This window comes from Azolla caroliniana, unplaced genomic scaffold, assembly GCF_043228905.1.
Source record: "Azolla caroliniana isolate FFs.n. ecotype wild unplaced genomic scaffold, voAzoCaro1.0.p SCAF_7, whole genome shotgun sequence".
NCBI lineage: Eukaryota > Viridiplantae > Streptophyta > Polypodiopsida > Salviniales > Salviniaceae > Azolla > Azolla caroliniana.
The window spans coordinates 14,949,583-14,971,059 of record NW_028230442.1 but is presented as its reverse complement, the minus strand read 5'-3'; the positions used below and the strand labels follow the sequence as shown (position 1 = coordinate 14,971,059).

The following is a 21,477-nucleotide window of genomic DNA, read 5'->3' as shown; positions in this document are numbered from 1 at the left end:
GAAAAGGTGGGTGATAGTAGTAGGCTCCGGTTGTTCTTCTTTGCTTCTTTGGGTGATATAGATGTGGTAGTATTAGAGTCAAAACCAGAAAGAGGAGAAGGAAAGTATGGTGGTTTTAGCACTCAAGAGCAACTCTATGTTAATGCAATCAATGGTAACCTTTGCGTAGACACTGGTGAAGATTTAGTAGTAGTAAGCCGGGAATTTCATCAACAGCAGCAACAAGAAGCATATCTTAGAAAGGCTTACTTTAATGATGTGGATATGCCTAATGTTATGACTCATTCTAAGGTCCCCTCTACACCAACAATCTCGGCTCCATCTTCACCATCCTTGGCTCTTCGCTACAAATCTAGTTTTGTTGGTAGTGATTCTTGCCTTCAAGGCTTAAGGGAACAACTTAGCAAGATTGCAATCAATTTGATTTGTTGGTTAGTTCTTCCAATTCTTCTCATCACGATCCACAATTTTATATGGTTGCAGAATCTCCCAAAGTAGCACATCACAATCTTACACTACCTCAGTGTAGGCTTGCTAATTGCCAATGTAAACATGATGTGGAGCATATAAGGCCTACTGATCGGCATCATGAACAACAATTTAGCAGGTTTGCATCAGATTCGCCAAGGATGGTTCATCATGATCTCTCCATTAATCCAAAGGATGAGGCTTGGCCTTTTATAGATCCAAAGGATGAGGGGGATATGAGTAGTGGAGAACTATAGTGGCTAGTAATTATTCGACAATTCATAAGAATTGTGGGATAGAGTTTCTAGTTTTTCCAAATCCTATTCATGTGAATGCTTAGCACAAGAGTTTCATGTACTTGATAATCAGGGATAAAATACAAAACGTTCTCCAATTCCTTGATTGCAGAATAATTCCGTATACTTACTAGCCAAGCATTCCTTGGATCATAACTTCTATATCATCTAATAATTCAAAAGAATCCTAAGTAACGATAGTAGGCTTTACAATCTTTAAATTTGAATGTATACCACAGTACTACAGAGATAAAAAAATGCACAGGAATAATATGCACACACTACTAATATCAAATGAATTTCTTCCACAGTTTTTTGTCACATGAACACATAGTGTTAGCACAAGCAACAACGATTATGCATTTATATCTAATTTTAGACGAATTTCTTCCTTTTTCCCATACAATAACATTCTGCACGAAAGAAATATAGTTTCCACATAGTTACTACTATATTTCTCACATAAGAACGACGACTACTAACATCAGACATAAATAAGGATAAGTAGCAAAAGCACAAAGACTGGATTTAGTAGAGAGATTGATAATACAAAAGGATCAGAGGATTGAAAAGCAGAAATAGACACAGAGAGACCAGAGATGGAGATGGAGCAGAAGAATTGAAAAGCAGAGAGAGAGAGAAGAGAAAAGGAAAGAAATAGGAAGCTAGCTAGCTAATTAGGGTTTAGGGTGAGGGAATTTAGACAGAAGACCGGAGGATTTAAAACAAAAAGGAGCAGAAAATGGGAAGACAAATTAAAGAGATGAAAGCGAGGAGAAGAGAGAGAGAACTTAGATATGGCGATGGTGATGGAGACAACGACTGAGAGACATTATACATACGTACATATATATATATATATATATATATATATATATAGATATGGCTATGGATATGGATATGGATATGGATGGATGGATGGATCTTTAGAGATTTAGGTTTGACAAAGAAAAAGGAAACAAGGAATTAAGAAACAGCAGAAAGACAGTCAGATAATCAAACAGAGAAGAAGAGACTACAGAATAATTATGGAGGAACTGAAGTAATTACAGGACATGTTTTAAAGAGGGAAAGAAATATAGAGAAGAAGAAGAAGAAGACATGGATGGGATTAAGAAAAAAGAGCAAAAAATGTGGTAATGGGATTAATTAAACAGAGACCCCACTCAAATTCCTTTTCAATACCAATTCCAAATTCCCTTTGTAATTCAAAGAGATTAAGATTTATCATGATTAATGATTAATGATTAGTGATTAATGATGAATGCTTAGTGATTAATTGAATGGAATTAGATGTAAAGAATTGCTCAAGTAAAGAAATTTGTGTTTGAAGGGTATTTTGGTAAATAGGGCTTGTAGCTTTGAGTGTATAATTAGTTTATAAAGTGTATGTTTTTGGACATAGGGGTAGTTTGGTAAATTTGGAACTCCCAGGGGCATTCTGGTAAATAGACGAACTTCTAGGGGTATCCTGGTACTTTTCCCTTCGTCTATTTACCAGAATGCCCCTGGGAGTTCCAAATTTACCAAACTACCCCTATGTCCAAAAGCATACACTTTATAAACTAATTATACACTCAAATCTTTGGTAAATAGGGCTAGTTTGGGTCCATTTCTTCTATCTTTGGTCAATAGGGCTTGTAGCTTTGAGTGTATAATTACTTTACAAAGCGTATTTTTTTGGACATAGGGATAGTTTGGTAAATTTGGAACTCTCAGGGGCATTCTGGTAAATAGGCAAACTTCCAGGGGTATCCTGGTACTTTTCCCTAATTAATTATGTATGTATGTATCTACATACATACATATGTATATACATACATACAGTATAAATAAATGATGTATAATGAAGCTTGTGGATTAACCTAGAAGATACATAGGGGCATGCATATGTATATCTTCTCTAGGGTTTTAATCAAAGCCTTTTTTGTTTCCTCTCCCTCAGAAGAAGAAAAGTAGAGAGAGAAGGAGAAGGAAAGGTAGAAACTGAAAGAAAGAAAGAAAGAAAGAAAGCAGCAGCAGCTATGGTGGGAGTCAGAGAAGATGTGCCTGTCGGCGCCACCAACACCATCGCTTCTGCTATCTCTTCCATCCTTCCCCGACGCATCCTCTTTCATCCTCCTCTCCACACTTCCTCTACCTCTTCTTCTTCTTCTTCTTCTTTCTCCCTCACACCTCTGAATGACCTTGATCCTCTTCCTTCTCTACCTCAACCTGACGGCCATGGCGTCTCTAACGTTCCTTCCAAGCTTCTTCCTCTTCATCAACGCCAACCTCTGCATCAACATCATCGGCCGGTCATGGTTTTGGAAACCATTTTTGTGAAGAGAATAGTAAGTTCCGTAATGCATTATTATTATTATTATTATTATTCATCTGATCTGGTCACAAGCACGGATAAAAGGAAAGCACCCGAGTTATTGATATCACATTATTACAAAGAGATCAGGACATTCCCAGACTTGTTGCTGTAAAATCAATCATCAGGAAGATATGTTGCAAGCTCCAAAATGATTGATCTAGAATATCTCAAAACTTGGTCAGAGAAGTCCCAATTTTGCTTTAACTTTCATAAGGACATAAAAAGAATTGCAATATTGTTGCAGAAATGAATAAAAAAGAGTTAAAGTTCTAAGTTGTGTTTCGAAAAAATCTTAGAAACATATCATGATGGAGGCTCACATTTGTTTTTGATATAGAATCTCAGAAATTGATCGTAGAAGTTCCAAGTTTGCTGCTATAGTATCATAAATAGATCATCAAAGCCCCAAATTTGCTGTACTTTTTAGAAGGAGATAAACAAGCTCCACATTTTCTGCACAATAGATTGAAAACGGGTGCTACAATCTTAGATACACAAACTTCCAAATGGTTGTATAATTTGACAAAAAATAGATAATTAATTTTCAAAAATAGAATTTGAGATATAGATCAGAAAAGATTTGTTGTTTCTATAATTGATCACAAGCAGAGCATTGAGGTACGAATCATGAATATAATTCTTAATGTAGATTGAAACGCTCCATATTGTTGCTGTTATCTGAGAATCCCAAAAGCTGTGCATAAGTATATTGCGCTCAGAAATAGATTCAAACAACTCCAAATTGTAGCGGAATCTAAGAGAGTAGATGGGAAAATTCTCTAAATTTTACTACTATAATCTTAGAATTACACCTACGAAGCTCCAAATTGTGGCAATAAATAATCTCAAAATTAGAACAAAAAGAGTCAAATTGTGCCATCTGAGAAGTGGGCATTCAATTGTTTCCGTGGTATTTACTGTGGTTTGTGGGCTTCTTATAAGCTTAATGTTTTGCTGTTTTTATTTATTTTTTCTGTTCATTGAAGTCTTTTGATTGCTTATAAGATCAGCTTTTAGTTTTTCTTTTGATCCTATGTTTTCTTTTTTATCAGGGATCAGGCCTTTCGAATCTTGGTAATACATGCTTTCTCAATTCTGTCCTGCAATGCCTTACATATACACCCCCACTTGCATCATATCTCCAAGCAGATCTTCATAAAGGCTCATGTAAGTTAATCTTTTGTCCAATCTTAAGTCTCATGTGAATTAATCCTTGTCTAATCTTGAGGTGAATGAGAGTTCATCCTTGTCTAAAGTGGAAGTCTCATGTGAATTGATCCTATGACTCTTGTGAGTTCCATCTTTATCTAAATCTGATATTTGTCTAATTCTTCAGTCTTATGTGAGTTCATCTTCGTCTACACCTCAAGTCTCTTGTATATTGATCTTTCTCTACCCTTGAGGTGAGTTAAACCTTACTTTGATGTTAAGGCTCATGTGATCTGATGATATTTAATCTAACCATAAGGATAATGTAAATTGTAGCGCTGTCCATTCTTTAGGTTCACGTGAATTCATTCTCTTCTAAAATTTAGATTCTCATGTTTATTGATATTTTTCTGAATTTCTAGTCCCATGTGCATTTAGTTTGTCAAAGGGTCATGTTAGTCTATCTTTATCTGATGTAAAGGTGTCATATGTGTTGATCTTTGTCTAAATTCAATCCTCTTTTGAGTTAAGGTATTTATTGAATCTTAAATGTTATGTTAATTGATCTTTGTGCAATGTCTTATGTGAGTTGATATCCATGTCTACCTTTATGCTTGGGGAGGAAAGTGGTGAACTGTTTTGTTGCTTCTCTGCCAGTTCATTGTTTTTTATGTTTTTTTTGCAGGTAGAGTAGTGGGTTTCTGTGCGATGTGTGCTATGGAAAGCCATGTAAAGCAGGCGTTATCAACACCTGGAAGGGTCATCTCCCCGAATCATTTAGTGAAAAACCTGAGATGTATGTTCTTTCCTGTTACGTTTTGGTCTTTGATTTTGTTAGCATAATATGTGTATATCATGATTTATATTCTAGTTTAGTATTTATTGGACAGATTAATTGGTGTAGTGATTGATATTTGCAAGGCTTTCTTTCTTAACTAGATTGAAATCTTTGGCAGCCATATCCAGATCCTTCCAGATGTGGCGTCAAGAGGATGCACATGAGTACATGCGCTACCTGATTGAGGCATTGCAGAAATGCTGCCCTAAGGAAGTTTCATCTGGTGCGTCTCCCAGCAACTATATTCAGAGAGTTTTTGGGGGAAGACTTAGAAGCCAGGTATTACACCAAGCTCAACCATGTGTTCTGTTTTCCTTAGAAGGACAAGTGAGAGATGAATAGAAATGATCTTAATATAACCCATGCATGCATACATGCTGTTTAGGAATAATTTCTTATAGAATGTGCAGATTGCTTGAATTGTCTTATTTCACAAAACAATGTTTTTGTATTGTATATTGTAACATCTAAACCCTAAAAAATTGTAATTGGATTTGGATATCAGACAATTACAGTATATAAGTTAAAAGACAATCAAACAATGTCACCCTCAAAAGCCATAATGAGTAGATTGCTTGCATTTGCTGAAGTGTTTGCTGTATGAAGCAAATCATGCTGTCCGGCATAGAACTGATAGTTAGATTGTTCGATGATCTCAATCAAAAATCAATAGTCAATGGATTTCTGTAAATTGCGATTCAAATGATTGTATAACAAATACTGAGATCATAGTACGTAATATACTCGAATGCATGGGCAAACATTCTTTTGCAAACGAATGCGTATGTTATCAAAACATTCTTATATTTTTTTACACTTTTTACCTTAAATTTTTTTTTGCCTTATAATAAATAATGAATACAAAAGTATGGTATTCACCATACTTTGATGGTGTTTACCATATGCAAAATGATTGAAAACATTCTCGAAATGCGAATGCACGTATGGTACATACTATGATTGAGATAGTTGGATGATCCCAATCAAAATATGGTCACTGTACTTAATCATCAATTAGCTGCTCACTTTTGCTGAGGTTTTTGGTTGTATGTAGAAAATCATAATTGAAACCATCATAGAGATAGTGAGATTGTTATATGATCTCAGCTGAAATATTACTAGAAGCAATCAGTGATAGCTTGATTGATTTTGCTGCAAATTCCTGTCATGTGCAGCAAACCAGGATCTCAAACCATCATAGATTTGATATCCAGATTTTCAAAAGAGATTAACCAATGCATCAACATCATCTTGATTTAAGCTATCATATATGTACCTTAGTGGAAGTTCTGGATGGATGTAGTAAATCATGAATCATTCAAACTATCATGGAGGGCAAGAGATTTCATTGTAATAATCACAATGATTTTATGTAGCTTAGCAATGCGATATTAAACTTTTGTCCTCTTTCAGGTGAAATGCACTCAATGCTCTCATTGTTCTAATACATATGACCCCTTTCTAGACCTAAGCCTTGAAATTGTTAGAGCAGAGTCTCTGGTGAAAGCCTTGTCTCGTTTTACAGCAGTTGAAGTATTGGATGGAAATAACAAGTACCAATGTACTAAATGCAAGAAGAAGGTTAGAGCATTTAAGAGGTTTACCATCGATCATGCTCCACATGTATTAACAATTCAGTTCAAGCGGTTCAGCAGTTCAGGAGGTTGTGGGGGAAAAATTGACAAAAAAGTTCAGTTTGATAGAACACTTGATATAAAACCATTTGTGAATGGTGGAGAGGTAATTCTTGTTGGATTTATGTCTTAAATAGTTTCGTTCTCTTTTGAGCCTGATTTATTTATTTCCATATGCAGGATGGGAACTTGAAGTACTCCTTGTATGCAGTCTTAGTACATTCTGGGTGGTCAACTCACTCGGGTCATTATTATTGTTTTGTACGCACAGCCACAGATATGTGGCATGTATTAGATGATAGCCGGGTATTAAATGTTTATGTTCTTTCAAATGCATTTTTTGTTGTAGTCTTTTCCCTATTGTAACATTTTATATATTTCCAGGTATCTCAAGTGAGCGAAAAAGCTGTGCTTGACCAGAAGGCGTACATGCTTTTTTACATGAGAGATGTAAAAAGTTCAGCAGGTGTAATAGATTGCAAGAAAAACATAGGTTTTCATGCCATCAAAACAATGAAAAATGAAATTTCTGTTGCCAAACCTCAAGAAATAGCAACAGGGAAAGATAAAAATAGCACAGAAGTGGTAACTGCTCTAAAGGGTGTAAATATGGAAGCAAGAAAAGTTAATGGAAAGTTTACTGAAGTCATCATGGAAGGCAAACATCACAAAAAGAGTGTAGATGTTGGGAAAGAAAATGGAGTTTCTTTAGCGATATCTCAAGAGAGAGGGATAGATAGAGACAAAAATAATGAAGCTCAAATTGGCCATGCTTCAATAATGAAAGTGGAGGTAAATGGAGCTTCTATTTTCAAAGCACAAAATGGGATCGATAAAGACTCGACTATGACTAAGTCTACAGTCTTCAAAAATGGCTATGAAAATAATGCAGAACCTATGAATTCAGTGAAATTTAAGCCCCAAAATTTGAAGAAATTGGAACATGAACCTGAGGAGAAAAACATTTTGGTGAAAAGCATTTCAGTGATCAATGGTGGCACCAATTCTTTACTAAATGCCTTATTAGAAACAACTGGTAATCTATCATTATTTTGTTCTTGACTTTTTTCTTTAGTTATGTTATGTTTGTAAGTTCTGACTTTTGATTTAGTTTATAAAATCTGGATGTATATTATTCGTGTGTTGCAGTTCCGTCATGGGATGATGCAGAAAAAACCAAGGATGATAAGGGTTCTTTAGTTCAAAATACCAGTGAAGAAAAACCAGCTCACTGCGGTCATTTATTAGATGAATGGTGAGCTTTTATAAAATATCGAGATTTGTTGCATGAAATAAGAACACATGGCTCTTTTAAATTTGGCTTTCAAACTATTCCAATCCATGACTAAATATGTCATCATGGTTTTTGCAAAAGTAAACTAATGTTATTGCATATAACCCAGGGATGAAGAGTATGATCGAGGGAAGAGAAAACGAGTAAGAAACAAGCAAATATCAGAGGCTGATGTTCTGGAAGGAGACCTTCATCAACGCAAGAAGGTTCCTGGAAAGAACCCATTTCAAGCTGTAATTGATATCAAGTCTCAAGAGAAGAATGTATCAGCACAAGTTTGCAGCAACCCATTTCGAGCTATGGATGATACCAAGTCTCATGAGAAGATGACATTGGGGCAAGTCAGCAATCCCTCTTTTCAAGCTAAGAATAGTAATAAGTCCAATGAGAAGATGCCACAGAAATTTGATCACAAGAATGTCTTTCTAACCATCAATAGTGCTGAATCTTTAGAGGAAAGGACTCCTATCACTCGGCCAAAGAAGCACAGAAAGAAACAATGGACATTTGGGCGTAAATGGCTTTTGAGAAGGCATCGGTTAAACAAAAGAAAACCAATAAAGTAAGCAAAAGTCAGAAGATTCAAATCCTCTCCTTGTTGGAGGCACTCCAAATCAAACAAAGAAAACCGATAAAGTAAGCAAAGGCCTTTTTCCAGGTCAGAAGATTCAATTCCTCTCCTTGTTGGAGGCACCCCAAATCAACCAACAAAAAAAGTTGCTGGTGGCGTAACTTTCTTCTTAGCTTCAAGTGCTCTAATGCAACAAGCGAGTGTGGTTTAATCGTTATAGTTCTTTTGAGGTTTTGTTTTTGCACGTATTTTGGCTTCTGTAAATATTTGTAACCTGAGCCATTGAGAGAATTTGTACAATATGCGTGTCCCACTAGAACTTTAAGATGTATCTGGTTTTCTAATATAATATATATTATGAGTGATTTGTTTATAGCTGATGTTGACTCAATTGGTGATTGATTCATGTGAGAACTGAGGGGAGAACCGTTATTTACATTTGCCTGGTGCTAGTGTTTGTCAGACTTTCATGTGAACAAGGAGTTCTATTTCACCGCAATATTTCTAATATGGGGCAAATGCCATGACTCACGGGTGAGAGTGTGGCTCTTTGTTCTAGAGGTATGCTAGAATTTGGTATTTTGTTCTATGTAGGCATCAACTCAAGACCAACTATTAAAGTTCAGCAGGTGCAGGGCAATAATAATTCTTTTTCATATTTGCAAGCGAATGCGAATGTTATGAAAACATGCTCCTGTATTTTTTTTACGCTCGTTCTTACCTTATAAAAAAGTTTAAATTTATAATAAATAATATTTTGAGGGTGTTTTACTCGAATGCGACATTGATCACCATAAATAAGTAGAAAACTTGGAACTTTTAAAAGGTCTTGATTTATCCATAAGGTGTTACACAGTCGGAGTCTGTTCAAAAGTGTTATATTTACACATGCATGGCATAATCTTTGAGGCATTCATTTGACTACTGGCAAGATCAACGAGGTAGCTATCCTGTGTTACAATGCAACCTAAAAAAGGGTTAAGTAATCTGAATATGTCGTCAAAGGACAACACCATCAAGTCCACATTATTTTTCGCATGGAGCAACCCGAGGTTGAGACGGAGAGAGGGAACGAGGAAATTATTATCCCTCATCTCGCACCGATCGCAACCTTGTCACAGGCAATCCACAGCCCCACTGGTTGATTAGGAAGGAGGAAACTTCCATTGTTTATATATGTATTCCAAAATCCAAACCATCTTGTCTTTTGCTTTCATAGAGAAAAAAGATATGCTGGAATTGATCTCGTACTAGTTTTTAGTATAGCAAGTTATGGCATGTGGCATTCTTGCATTGATATCATTTCATTACAAATAAGCAAAATTATATAAATGTAAGATGGAAACAGAGTCTTGTAAACACCATCTTTTGGAAGGATATTCTGAAATTTGTCTTTACTTGGTTTTAGCATAGCAAATTATGGCTAGTGGCATACTTGCATCAATCACATTTTAGTGACAAATAAATGTAAGATGGAAACATGGCCTTGTAAACACCATCTTTTGATGACCATTGATCCAATGGCAGCGACAAACAAGCAAACTATACAAATGTAAGATGGAAAGAGAGCCTTGTGAACACCATCTTTGAAGCATATTTATGATGAAACAAAACTATAACCATGCAGTTTCTTAAATATATAGTGTTTATGCCTAATTTTTGTCATCTCATCAAGTCATTGCTTTTGTTCAAGCCACATAAATTCAAATCCCATTGCGATATGCTTGTATTATTCTATTTGTGATTTCATGGCCAAATAATCTTGGCATATTAGAGCTAAGGTCAATTTCGATGCCCTTCTCTTTTATATTTGTGTCCCTGTCAAGTAGTTTTCTACTTTCATCACCATGAACTCTTCTAGCTTTATGTTTGAAGGCATCCAACCATTTGAACAGCACCTCATTGCTAGTAGGACAAAGAATCTCATTCACAAGCATATGGAGATCTGCAACTTTACTTATGTTAAGCTTAGAATTGGGATGTTGTAAGGTTTTAAATTTATAAAGAAAGGCTGTTGGGGAAAGCAAACTTCGCACATATAATGAGCTTGGAACATAAACCTTTGATTGAGGTATCTTGTCTAAGCCTTTCCTTAATTTCTCTAAGTCCAAGTCCTCATAGTAGCGTTTTAAATAATCAGGGTCTAACACGACGTCCTTTCTTGGTAGGAGGTCTAACAGTAGTACTAAACTATTACTATCATTTTGAATAAATTCTAACATGAAGTGTGGTGCATCGATCTCAGGTCCGAGCATAACAATTATGGTTGCTATGTCAAGGGTACCCGTAGTCAATTTGCAATGAAGCCACGAGCCCAACACAAAGGACACCTGCATTTATAAAAAGAAAATGTGTTGAATTAATAGATGAAAATGTGTAATTTGACTTGATATATTGCATTTACTCTTGCACACCATGTTGGCATCTATACTAAGTAATAAGTATAGAGAATGTGAGATAATTGTTAGGGGTGTATCTACCTAATAGAGGGATTCCAATTCCTCTCTCAATCAATTAACCCATAAAAGTGGTATCATATGTTGTCTCTTTTCATATTTCAAAACATTTCACATAGATTAAGATTATTAAAGTGCCTTACTAGACATTGATTACCCAATGCATTCATCTACTACGACTCTCGAGTTTGTCAAACTACTCCTTCCCTCCGTTCAAGACAATACCCATCCACACTCCATGCTTGTCATAATAACCCTTAAGAAACATATATGAATTGCATGTTAAACCCTCTTAATCTCTCAGAAGAGAATGCATACACTTGTTAGGTATGCTTTATTCGCCTCTCTCCTGCATACAATGTTTCATCCTTCCTCCTCATTCATGATATATATTGTCAAACCTTTGATCTCTTAAGAAGAAACTCTTCTGCGATGTTTTTTGGGGTCATGCTTTATATGGATGCATATGTGATTCCCTAGCTTTTAGAGCTACACCAAAACCTCAAAACGAAAATTAAATTATGAAATACTGACTAATAGGGTACAAATTACAAACCCAGTTATCCAATGAAGACCACAAGATCAATGATTGGTCGATTCTACAGTTTATCATGTGGTGAATTAGTGCATATGTATATAGAGCTTTGAGCCCTGAGAGCATGAATTTTTAATATAAAATTATACATGGCTTACCACTCAAGAATCAACCCAGAAGCAAAAGGAAAGTGTCTTTTCTTACCTGGCCTTTGTCTTTGCCAGAGCGGAGGACGACAGAGCCATGGGCAGTGTCTTTGGTGTTCCGGAAGCCGACAACATCAGGCGGGGTCTGGCTCGGCAAAAGCAATGGGCCCATCTCCTCTTCGATGGTCCGTGCAATCCCACCCACCAATGTCTGCCCTGCCTCCGACAGGAATGGAAAATCTACCCATGGTGGCTTGGGGTTGGGACTGATTTGCACTGCCACATTCCCAATTCCTCCATATTCATCTCCCTTAACCATGAAATCACCAGCTACAACATGCACATGTAGCTCAGGGTCTCCCATCCTCCCCATCGAATGATCAACCCTGTCTTCGGCTGCTGCGTAGCCACCGAGGGACTCGTCCATCATATGATCTTCTGCCACCGCATATTCATCTTCCGTGACCATAGACCCCCATCTTCTGCCATGTGTGCATCTGGATGTCCACCTCTTGCAGAGACATCACCAGCGACGGAGCAATAAGACCAAATGATCTGCCTCCTCTGCACAGCTATTCATCATCTTCTTGCCCACATGCCATAGCAAAAAGCACACAAAAGAAACTGCCTTCCAACATGGCCTATTTATTTGAATCATCGTCCCTGTCTGTCTGCCTTTCTCTGGACGTGCCTCACTCGTTCTCCCATCACGCTACCATGATTGCTCTTTGTTTATTCGCTTTCTTTTCGAACGCATTCTTAGGATCCGATCTGCTGAAGCCTGCTTCTACCTCCTTTACCTCCTCCTTCTTTCTTCTTTCTTCTTTCTTGTGGAAGCATATGCCTTTGCATATGTATACATACTGTACAATGTACATACATCCTTATTGCTCTTGTGACTCATGGCCCTATAGAAAAAACTTACTTTCATCACGACGATATGATCCATCCGTCGCCAGAGGTATCATTCACTGAGAAACAATGACTGCATTTGTCCCTAGACTGACTTATTAGTCGCCGCTGAGTGACAATGATTGGATTGTCCCCAGAGTTATCATTCGCCGAGTGATAATATGATTGGATCATTCGTCGAGTGAGTGATAATATGATTGGATTGTCACCAGAGTTATCATTTGTCGAGTGACCATGTCTAGATCGTCACTAGAGTTATCATTTGCTAAGTGACGATGACTGGATCATTCGCCCAGTGAAAATAATTGTCTCATGGCCACGGTATGCTAGCAGCGTTTTGATGCGTCCTTGCCATCGACAATTGACATGTCTCACCACCAAATGTTTAAGAGTATGATGTATTGGTGGATGAGCAACACATGTCGATGGATGTTAGAGGACGAGTAGAGCATATGCATCGTTGTATGATCAAGCAACATGTGTCACCAAGTGTGGCACACACTCATTGTGTGTGTGTGTATAGATAGATAGATAAATAGATATCGATGCATGAACGTTTTGTATAATTGGAATGAATGTTTGCACTTGCCATTCAACATGGCAAACTTTATCTTGGATGAATGGGGCACGTGTCATTATTGTTTCGAGTAGTGAAATACTATTTCGATCTATGACTCTTGTTTTGTTGTTAGTTGTATGTGTTTTTCAAGAAAACAATTTGATGAGATGAGCACTCTATTTTTATTGATACTCTTACCTAAACTTCAACAAAATTGCTTATTTTGCTTTAAGAAAAAACAAGACGCCTATGTTTTAATCAACATCAACCGTGTCTCTCTTGTTCAGTGATAATAAAGGCCTATATCAAAATTGATGCCCTATGCCATGTTTATAATGGGGCAAGGGTGTTGATGGAGTAGTTCTTGAAAACATTCTCAAGTGGTAAACAAAATTACATGCTTGTGTGACTATAACTAAGAGTAGACTTTATATTTATATGAGATTATCCATTCAAGTAGGATTCATACAAGTCCAACATTTTGGTTAAACCTACTTTAGACAACTCATGCTTTTGATATCATTTAGCCTCGATGGCTTCCAACCTAATAGTATATTGGATTCGTATGCAAACTTACTATACTAGCACACTTGTGAATCCAACCTAAATGTGAATCTTGTATCACAAAGCATAAAATCAAATAGGTTTAGTACTTAGACTAAGACGGACATAAAATCTTCAAAACTATTGTTTAAATATGTGATAATTTGCTCATTGGGACCGACATCCTAATTTAGAAAGATGCAACAAAACGAGGAAGGTTCCCCAAGGTAGTTCAAATTGCCATACCATGCTTTCTATTATAGAGTAGTATCCAAATGGTAATTGTGTTCACTTGATAATTGAATGGTTCCTAATAGCCAAATCTCAATAAAATGTTTAAGGCATATTCCAACTTAGGCCAATTATCATACACAAATACAAACTAACCAATTTTATATTTCATCAATCGTGAACATCTGTCTAGTGACTCTTCTCTACATCTTTCACAATTGTACATGGAAACTCCCCTTAAATTTGTGGTTGGATATGTTCAAGTCATTCTTACAAGAAAACCTAGTGTTTCTTTTCTACCTCATACATATGACAATGTGAACATCCATGTTCATTTTCTGGCGATGCAAGAGAGGTTTGGCATTTAACCTGACATACGAAAATGTGAATGCTAGTTGTGTAGTGTTGGCACGACATGACTAGAAGTATCAGAGGGAGAAACACATCTGGCTTCCAATAGCAGTAATAATAAAAGTTAAACATTTAGGAAGAAAACTTAGTTTCCATTGATACCTTAAGATGATACAAGCTCTTTTATTTCATCTACAATTGCTTTAGGACTTTTGTTTGCATCCAAGTAGAAGACTGCTTCATCCTTACCAATCTGTAATGCATCCATCTGTGACTGTAACAAACTTGGAGGCATAAAATGGTCCCCTCCTTTGAATCTCTTTTCGAGTCGAGAGGCAAATAGATCAATCGGCCCATTTAGGAGAAAAAACTCCACTCTTTGCTCAGAGTGGGGCAAATCCTTGTTTTCCCCTTTTAGTTCGTCCTTTTGTTTGTTCTGAAATCGAGCATAATCTGCCTCCCTGAGGATGTCTCTATATGAAGGCTGCAATGCTGAGCATGCAAGAACTACTGATTTTCCACGGATGATGTGATCAATCAAAGCATCACGCAGCGCCTCTAGCCATGGTATTCTGTCATCGTTGGTCAAGGGAATGCCTCTCCTCATCTTCTCTGTTGGAAGAGATATCGATTACCAATCGTTTGGTCATATGCATCGAGTTTATTTCGATTAATAAATTGAATTTAATCACAATACACTAGATCACTGAAACATAACCTAAATGTGCATATAAATTACAAATCATTTGATGCGATACTTTACCTTGGAGAAAGAAAGAGAGATTACATTAAAATCTCTAAAAGACACCTATGAGACACTAAAAAAGGTCACACCATGATTTCATATTGAAACTGTTTGCATGGACAAGCTTTACCCAACATCCTGACAGTGATCAATATGGTAGGTGGCCGTGGAGATTGGTTTGGTATTGTACTTAACCAAACCAATCTATAGAAGGCAACCTTAGTCGAGAGAAGAACTAAGGTTGCTGTCCCACTTCAAGCTGTTGTCGTGTCTGTATTTTCGACTTGGGAGCACATGAGCCTTATATTGTACTTGCTGCACTTACATGCTCTGCAATATATTCATTGTTTCTTTCATTTGTGTCTGTCATTTGGTCTGTATCATGCAGATTCTATCCACATGTAATTTGCCATGATATCAGAGCTATAGATTTTACATCCATGTCTGGTGACAAGGGCCGAAAGAGACAGTCGATGATGGGAATTAAGTCAATGCTGTGTGCTCGGTCAAGTGAAATAGATGGCATCAACACATGTGAAAGCATACACACTGGCGGGTCAAGGTCACCACCACCACAGCTCCAAGAGAGCAGCAATCGCAGAAAGTCAAGTTTTGCAATGCTTCTGAAGCCAGCCGGAAAACTACACATTTGTGGAACAAGCCCTGCCACTTGGATTCCTACAAGCCTCTGTGCTCAAGAGTTTATTTGGAGCTGGTGGAAATTGTGTTTCCAAATTGAGTAAATGCCATGCCATGCCATGTATGAATCATGACGGGCATTACTGAATTGATAGAGACACATGTTCATGATTGCGGATGGCTAAAAAACTCTGTCGAACTTAATATGAGATGCAAAATGAGACTAGGATGAAAAACCTAGAGAATCAGGTAGTTGTGGGGTGAACAGTGGAAGGAGACAGTGGAGGTGTTTATCACATGAATAAAGCAATTGTGATACCATATGTCCTGGGTAGAGTTGGTTAAGGTCAAAGAGGAGTTTAAAAGAATTCTTCCTGATACCCATCAGCCAGCATAATTCCCTGATTCCTCTTTCTTCCTTTGATGAATTCGCAGAAGCTTTCTTGATCCTAAACCAGAAGCTTCAGACTCTTGGTTTTTGACTGTGCATCCCTGACCATGTATCCCTATGTACCACATTTGTGGCACTTTTGCAGAAAGGCTCCTTAACGTTTTCTACTGTACTCCTTATCCACTTGGTATAGAATGCAGAATATGTTGGATTGGTTCCTAATACCCATTTGCAGCTCTATAAATGAGTTTTAATGCTAAAGTAAACCAAAACTGCTCACTGTGTCAAGTAGACCTCCAGTGGTGAAATTAATCAAAATTGGTGGTTTGAAACATTAAGGTCATTGAAATTGCAAATTGCTAGCGTGCATCAATGGTAAGTAAGAGCCGAGGAGTATATTAATATGTGGTATGAGAACCTAGACTATACCACATGAAATGAAATCCAACTTAGAATGAAAAGCTTCAGCAAGTCTTGCTAATCAAAATGCTCTGAGATGAACAAATGACAAGTGGAGTTCAGAAATGGAATGCAAACCATATTGGAAACATAGGATTCAACTACAGATGAATTAAGATAAAAAAACATTGAGATTTGATGATATGCAAGAAACAAGCGACACATCATTTTGCATTATTAGAACAGAGCCTATACAACATGGTGTTACAAATCCATCCAGAAAAGAAAAAGCCAAATCGATACGATATTGTGAGAACCTATGAACCATATATCATGTGAAGAAAAATCGCAATATATTGTCTGACTAACTGGATGTGTATAGATGTACTTACATGAAGTTTCTCACATTTGGATATCAGGTTTATAGATGCACTTATGTGAAGTGGAAATTAGGTTTTGCATAGCCATTGGCCAACATGATTACATGGCATAAACATGAAACAGTTTTCCGAAGAAGGAAAGAATGGATCTGTATGTATGTTCTTAGTGTCATCTTTCTCACATTTGGAAATTAGGTTTCATAAAATCGACATGAGATACCTTTGTTTTCTTCAGAGTGAAAGTCATCAGCATCTATGAAGCGGCAATCCATCTCTTTAGCAAGTAACTGTCCTACAGTTCTGCAAGAATTTTGTTTGCAGAAAATTTCTGCTGTTTGGTTCATTTGTGCAAAAGTGCATGGAAAAGAAAGACTGAAAGCCAAAAAGAAAAGAAAAACCTCTGATTTGCTTACGATTTCCCACTGCCTGAAACACCCATGATCACAATCGCCATAGCCGAGGAATTATTCTTCATCATTTGGGTCTTGTGCCTGCCAACTTGCCAACTCTCTAGTTTGGCCGGACATAAGAAGCTCACTCAAGAATTAACATTAGAAAGCTCATGGCCGGGCCGGACATAAGAAGACAAACAACATTAGGAAGGTTTTAGCCACAGGACATAAGAAGCTCACTCAAGAATCAACATTAGAAAGCTTGTGGCTGGCCGGACATAAGCAACTCACACAACATTCATATCCTTACGAGAAAAACTCAGTTAATTTTTTTGGCTCATCCCAAGAACCATGAAAAGCACTCAGGAGGGGGCAACGAAAACATAGGGCCATTTCATAACACAACAAAACACTCCGTTTCTCCCTAATTTCTAAGGATTATAGGGAAATAAAATATGTATTAAGAAAGGAGATATGATGTCTTGTGTTGAAATTATATGGGTCATCAAGAAGAGGTTGGCATTTTGTTAATAGCATTGCTCAGAAAGCAATAATAGTATTACATCAAAACCATTGGATTGAGGATTGTTAGTTCCAAGAGGAAGAAGCTATTAGTGATCATAGTCTCCGACAATTTGAGTTGAGTGACTTCTAAAATGAGAATTAGCACATCTCTAAAAATGACGAAAACGCTAAATTGGTTGTGAGAATTCACACCAAGTTTCTCTATAGATGAATCAAACATGAACATGCATTAAGTACATGACAAAAAATATTAACAATTTTAACATAATTGCTTAAGTCCACTAGATCAAAATTTAGTCTAAATTGCATAACACAACCTTATTTAATTGTGTGCCATCATATTTATGTGCACATCTTTTAGGATTCTGGTATGATATGAATAAGTAATTTGATTCTACTGTGGGAAAATGCTAGTGGATTCTAAACAATGAGACGCAATTCTTTTGCCCCACATTTCATCATCCCAAAATGCTCAATCTCTCAAGTATAAATGAGGTTCAGATATTGCCCATCAATTGTAGGGTTCTTGTTTAGAATAACTTGGCATGCTTGCATATATGAACTTTGAAGATTTGCGTAGTTAGTTATGCCAAGGTTCGATGCCTCAACAATGAATGCATAATGTTGATCAACACCATCATGCAAACACAACAATGAGGTGTGTAGGTATGTGGCTTTATTTGCTACTTCGAGTGATATTTTTACTCGTAAGATTAAGGTGGGATTAAGTGGCTCATTTCTTTCAAACTCATACTTGCCTTTGCTTACTTTTTTTTTCCATAAAACATATGCTCCATTGGTATTAATAAAAAGCCCGAAGGCAGTATACAAATAGTACATAATATTGTTTCATCTCCACCAGTATATCTGAACTGATTCTAGCATTTGTAAAAACTGTTGGGAAAAAAAACAGCTATAAAACACAACATTGATTCCAGTGATCTGCTGCAGAAAACAAAATTTCGGGCTCTTAGAACAGAACTTCATAGAAAACTTATATTTCACATGATATTCCATGTCCTCCGTCTTTCCAATCATATGTGTCAGGTGTGGAGCTATAAGAAGATTCACCATCCCAACAGAAACAGTTGCAAACAGATCTGAACTGATTACAGCATTTGTAAAAACTGTCGGGGAGAAAAAAAACCAGACCATGAAAATGAAATGTACTATACTAATCTCCACCTCTCACCCCATTTGCTTCGATCCCCACAACTTATTCACTCTCCCTTCATGATGTGCTTCGGCCCCCTCACCATCATCACTCCTAAAAACCAAATTGCTTCATTCAATCCACCTCCACCATCTCGCGGAATGCCACCAATGTCCTGTGGAATTAACAACAAAATAAGTAAAAAAATTCCTCATCCCCTCATGAACTACTTCGATCCCCCCCCACCATCATCACTCCTAAAACAGACACATTGCTTCCTTTAGTCCACATCCACCATCTCGCCGAATACCACCAATGTCCTGTGCAATGAATCAACAAAAATGAGAAATTGTTCCTCATCCCCTCATGATTTGCTTCGTTCCCCCGCACCATCGTCACTCCTAAAAACAGAGAAATTGCTTCAATCAAACCACATCCACTATCTCGCCGAATACCACCTCTGACCTATACAAATAACAACAAAAACAAGTGAATAATGGTTCCTCATCCCCTCATGATTTGCTTCTGTCCCCCCCACCATCATCACTCCTAAAAACAAACAAATTGCTTCAATCAATCCACATCCACCATCTCGCCGAGTACCGCCAATATCCTGTGCAATTAACAACAAAATAAGTGAACAATGATTCCTCTCCCCTCCTGATCTGCTTCAACCCTCGCACCAACACCACTCATCCTCACACCATGACAAAGTTGCTTCAAATCCCACTGCCATCATCCCGCAACCTATGAGAACCATAATATCTGTCTTAAATCAGCCCATATCTGGGGTATCTTGCTTCCCCTATTCCATCTCACCGATTAACGCGGCCCTGTAATCACAACAAAAAATGAGGGAAAACCATTCCTCGCCTTCTCATAATAATCTGCTTCAACCCCCACTCCAACATCACTCATCCTAACCACAAAAAACAGAAAAACGGCTTCGTCATGTCCCCATCTACCATCTCGCTATCTCCGATTCGACAATCCTGTTACACTAACAACCAACAAATGAGTAGAAAACAAACAGAAATCCTCACCTTCTCCTAGTAATCTTCGACAACCCCCACCAACATCAGTCATCCTAATCACAAAACAACTTAAACCTATTTCAACCTGTCCACATCCACCATGTCGATGTCTCTGATTATCACACGAAATCTGCCTCATACCACTAAAATCTTCTTATACTAGTCTGATTCAGCATCCAGAACATCATCCCATTTCCTCATATCTTCTTCTAGCATATGTATATCTTACCTACATTAAAATAAGCTTCCTACATGCAGCCACCGTCTCCTCCCTGTTATCTCATGTTGTTCGCCATAAGAATGGTACTGGTGGCGGGAACAACCAACAAGGTGGCACATAATTCCACCTAACCTCCGTGCCTGCATCTAACATTATAAGAATAGCTGACCAAACTCGTCGTAATCTCTTTCTTTTTCGAATGGCTGTGTTTCCATAGCCTTTATACCTGTCATACTCACCTTTAACCGAATGTACTAATAAATTCCAAAAAGACTTTACCTGATCCACAACGTGAATGTCTTCATCATTGTATAACTTGGAGCACCTAGCTTTCCAAAGAACCCATAGAGACAACGAGGAGACAATCTGCCAAACATAACTCCGTGAGAAGAACTTGACTCCCTGCAAGGATCTTGAAGTAGAATATACCTGAAAACTTCTTACATATAAAGACAATGAAGAATGATTATAATGATAAAAAGCCCTTTGTTGATCCAACATTCCCCAAAAGACTGCACCCCACGTAAAAATAGGAGACCTATACTTACGACCTAGAAGCCTAAGAATTCGACACCAAAAACTTTTTGCGGAAACACATTCCCAAAATGCATGATGCAATGTCTCATCCGCAAACCCACACATAATACATGACCGATTACTCACTGATCCCCTCAATAAATGACCTATTGGCAATGCATAATGAATCATCAACCACCGAAAATGCAATATCTTATTCATGCATTTAATAGACCAAAATTGTTTCTAAAACATAACCATATGAGTAGATGAAACATTACCTTCCTCCCAATACTTTTTTCCAGCAGGTATCGGCTCGGTCTGCCTCAACATAAAATTCTTGCCAAACGCTACTGAATATTTGAAAAAAGGAAGGAGCTTAGTCGAAGAGTCAGATATGGATAATTTTCAACCATAATCCGTTGGATCCCACTGCAGGTCATGAATAGGTTTAGAGTCTAACACCGAAATATGAGATGAAAAATTAACTATTAGTGGACTAGGATCGATATATATATTTTTATCTAATCTAGCAATTACTCGCACTGGCAATTGCTTCGCAGCCAACATGATTTGAGACTCCTCATCCACTAGTATCAACCTACCATTGTCCAACACTTCATAAAAATAAATGCTACCATTTTGATCATATAACCGAGCTCCTATAAGTATATTGAGTGTCGAGAACATACCGTACCAACTCTGAAAATGATCGAATTGCAATGTAGGCACTGTGAC

The 21,477-nt window shown here is 37.3% G+C and overlaps 3 protein-coding genes across 4 annotated transcripts; 1 reads left to right on the top strand and 2 right to left on the bottom strand.

Moving 5' to 3' along the window:
• Positions 1-2,750: 2,750 nt before the first annotated feature.
• LOC147862031 (uncharacterized) lies at positions 2,751-8,985 on the top strand. Of its 2 annotated transcripts, XM_087322380.1 has the most exons (11): positions 2,751-3,097; positions 4,179-4,293; positions 4,961-5,071; positions 5,232-5,392; positions 6,527-6,853; positions 6,928-7,053; positions 7,132-7,783; positions 7,897-8,002; positions 8,151-8,214; positions 8,248-8,613; positions 8,688-8,985. In XM_087322380.1, the coding sequence occupies exons 1-10, from the start codon at positions 2,789-2,791 to the stop codon at positions 8,605-8,607; spliced, it is 2,331 nt and encodes a 776-aa protein (XP_087178506.1). In that variant the 5' UTR covers positions 2,751-2,788; the 3' UTR covers positions 8,608-8,613; positions 8,688-8,985. The 2 variants fall into 2 exon arrangements, with proteins under 2 accessions (XP_087178506.1, XP_087178504.1); XM_087322378.1 differs by having other exon boundaries at positions 8,248-8,985.
• A 1,185-nt stretch (positions 8,986-10,170) lies between these two features.
• LOC147862030 (red chlorophyll catabolite reductase-like) lies at positions 10,171-12,529 on the bottom strand. The gene is made up of 2 exons (XM_087321978.1): positions 11,808-12,529; positions 10,171-10,942 (listed from the first exon to the last, which is right to left on the bottom strand). The coding sequence occupies exons 1-2, from the start codon at positions 12,216-12,218 to the stop codon at positions 10,316-10,318; spliced, it is 1,038 nt and encodes a 345-aa protein (XP_087178104.1). The 5' UTR covers positions 12,219-12,529; the 3' UTR covers positions 10,171-10,315.
• A 1,888-nt stretch (positions 12,530-14,417) lies between these two features.
• On the bottom strand, positions 14,418-17,455 carry LOC147862029 (P-loop containing nucleoside triphosphate hydrolases superfamily protein). The gene is made up of 3 exons (XM_087323021.1): positions 17,313-17,455; positions 17,120-17,199; positions 14,418-14,957 (listed from the first exon to the last, which is right to left on the bottom strand). Exons 1-3 carry the CDS (start codon positions 17,375-17,377, stop codon positions 14,509-14,511), a joined length of 594 nt encoding a protein of 197 aa, XP_087179147.1. The 5' UTR covers positions 17,378-17,455; the 3' UTR covers positions 14,418-14,508.
• Between the last annotated feature and the right edge of the window lie 4,022 nt (positions 17,456-21,477).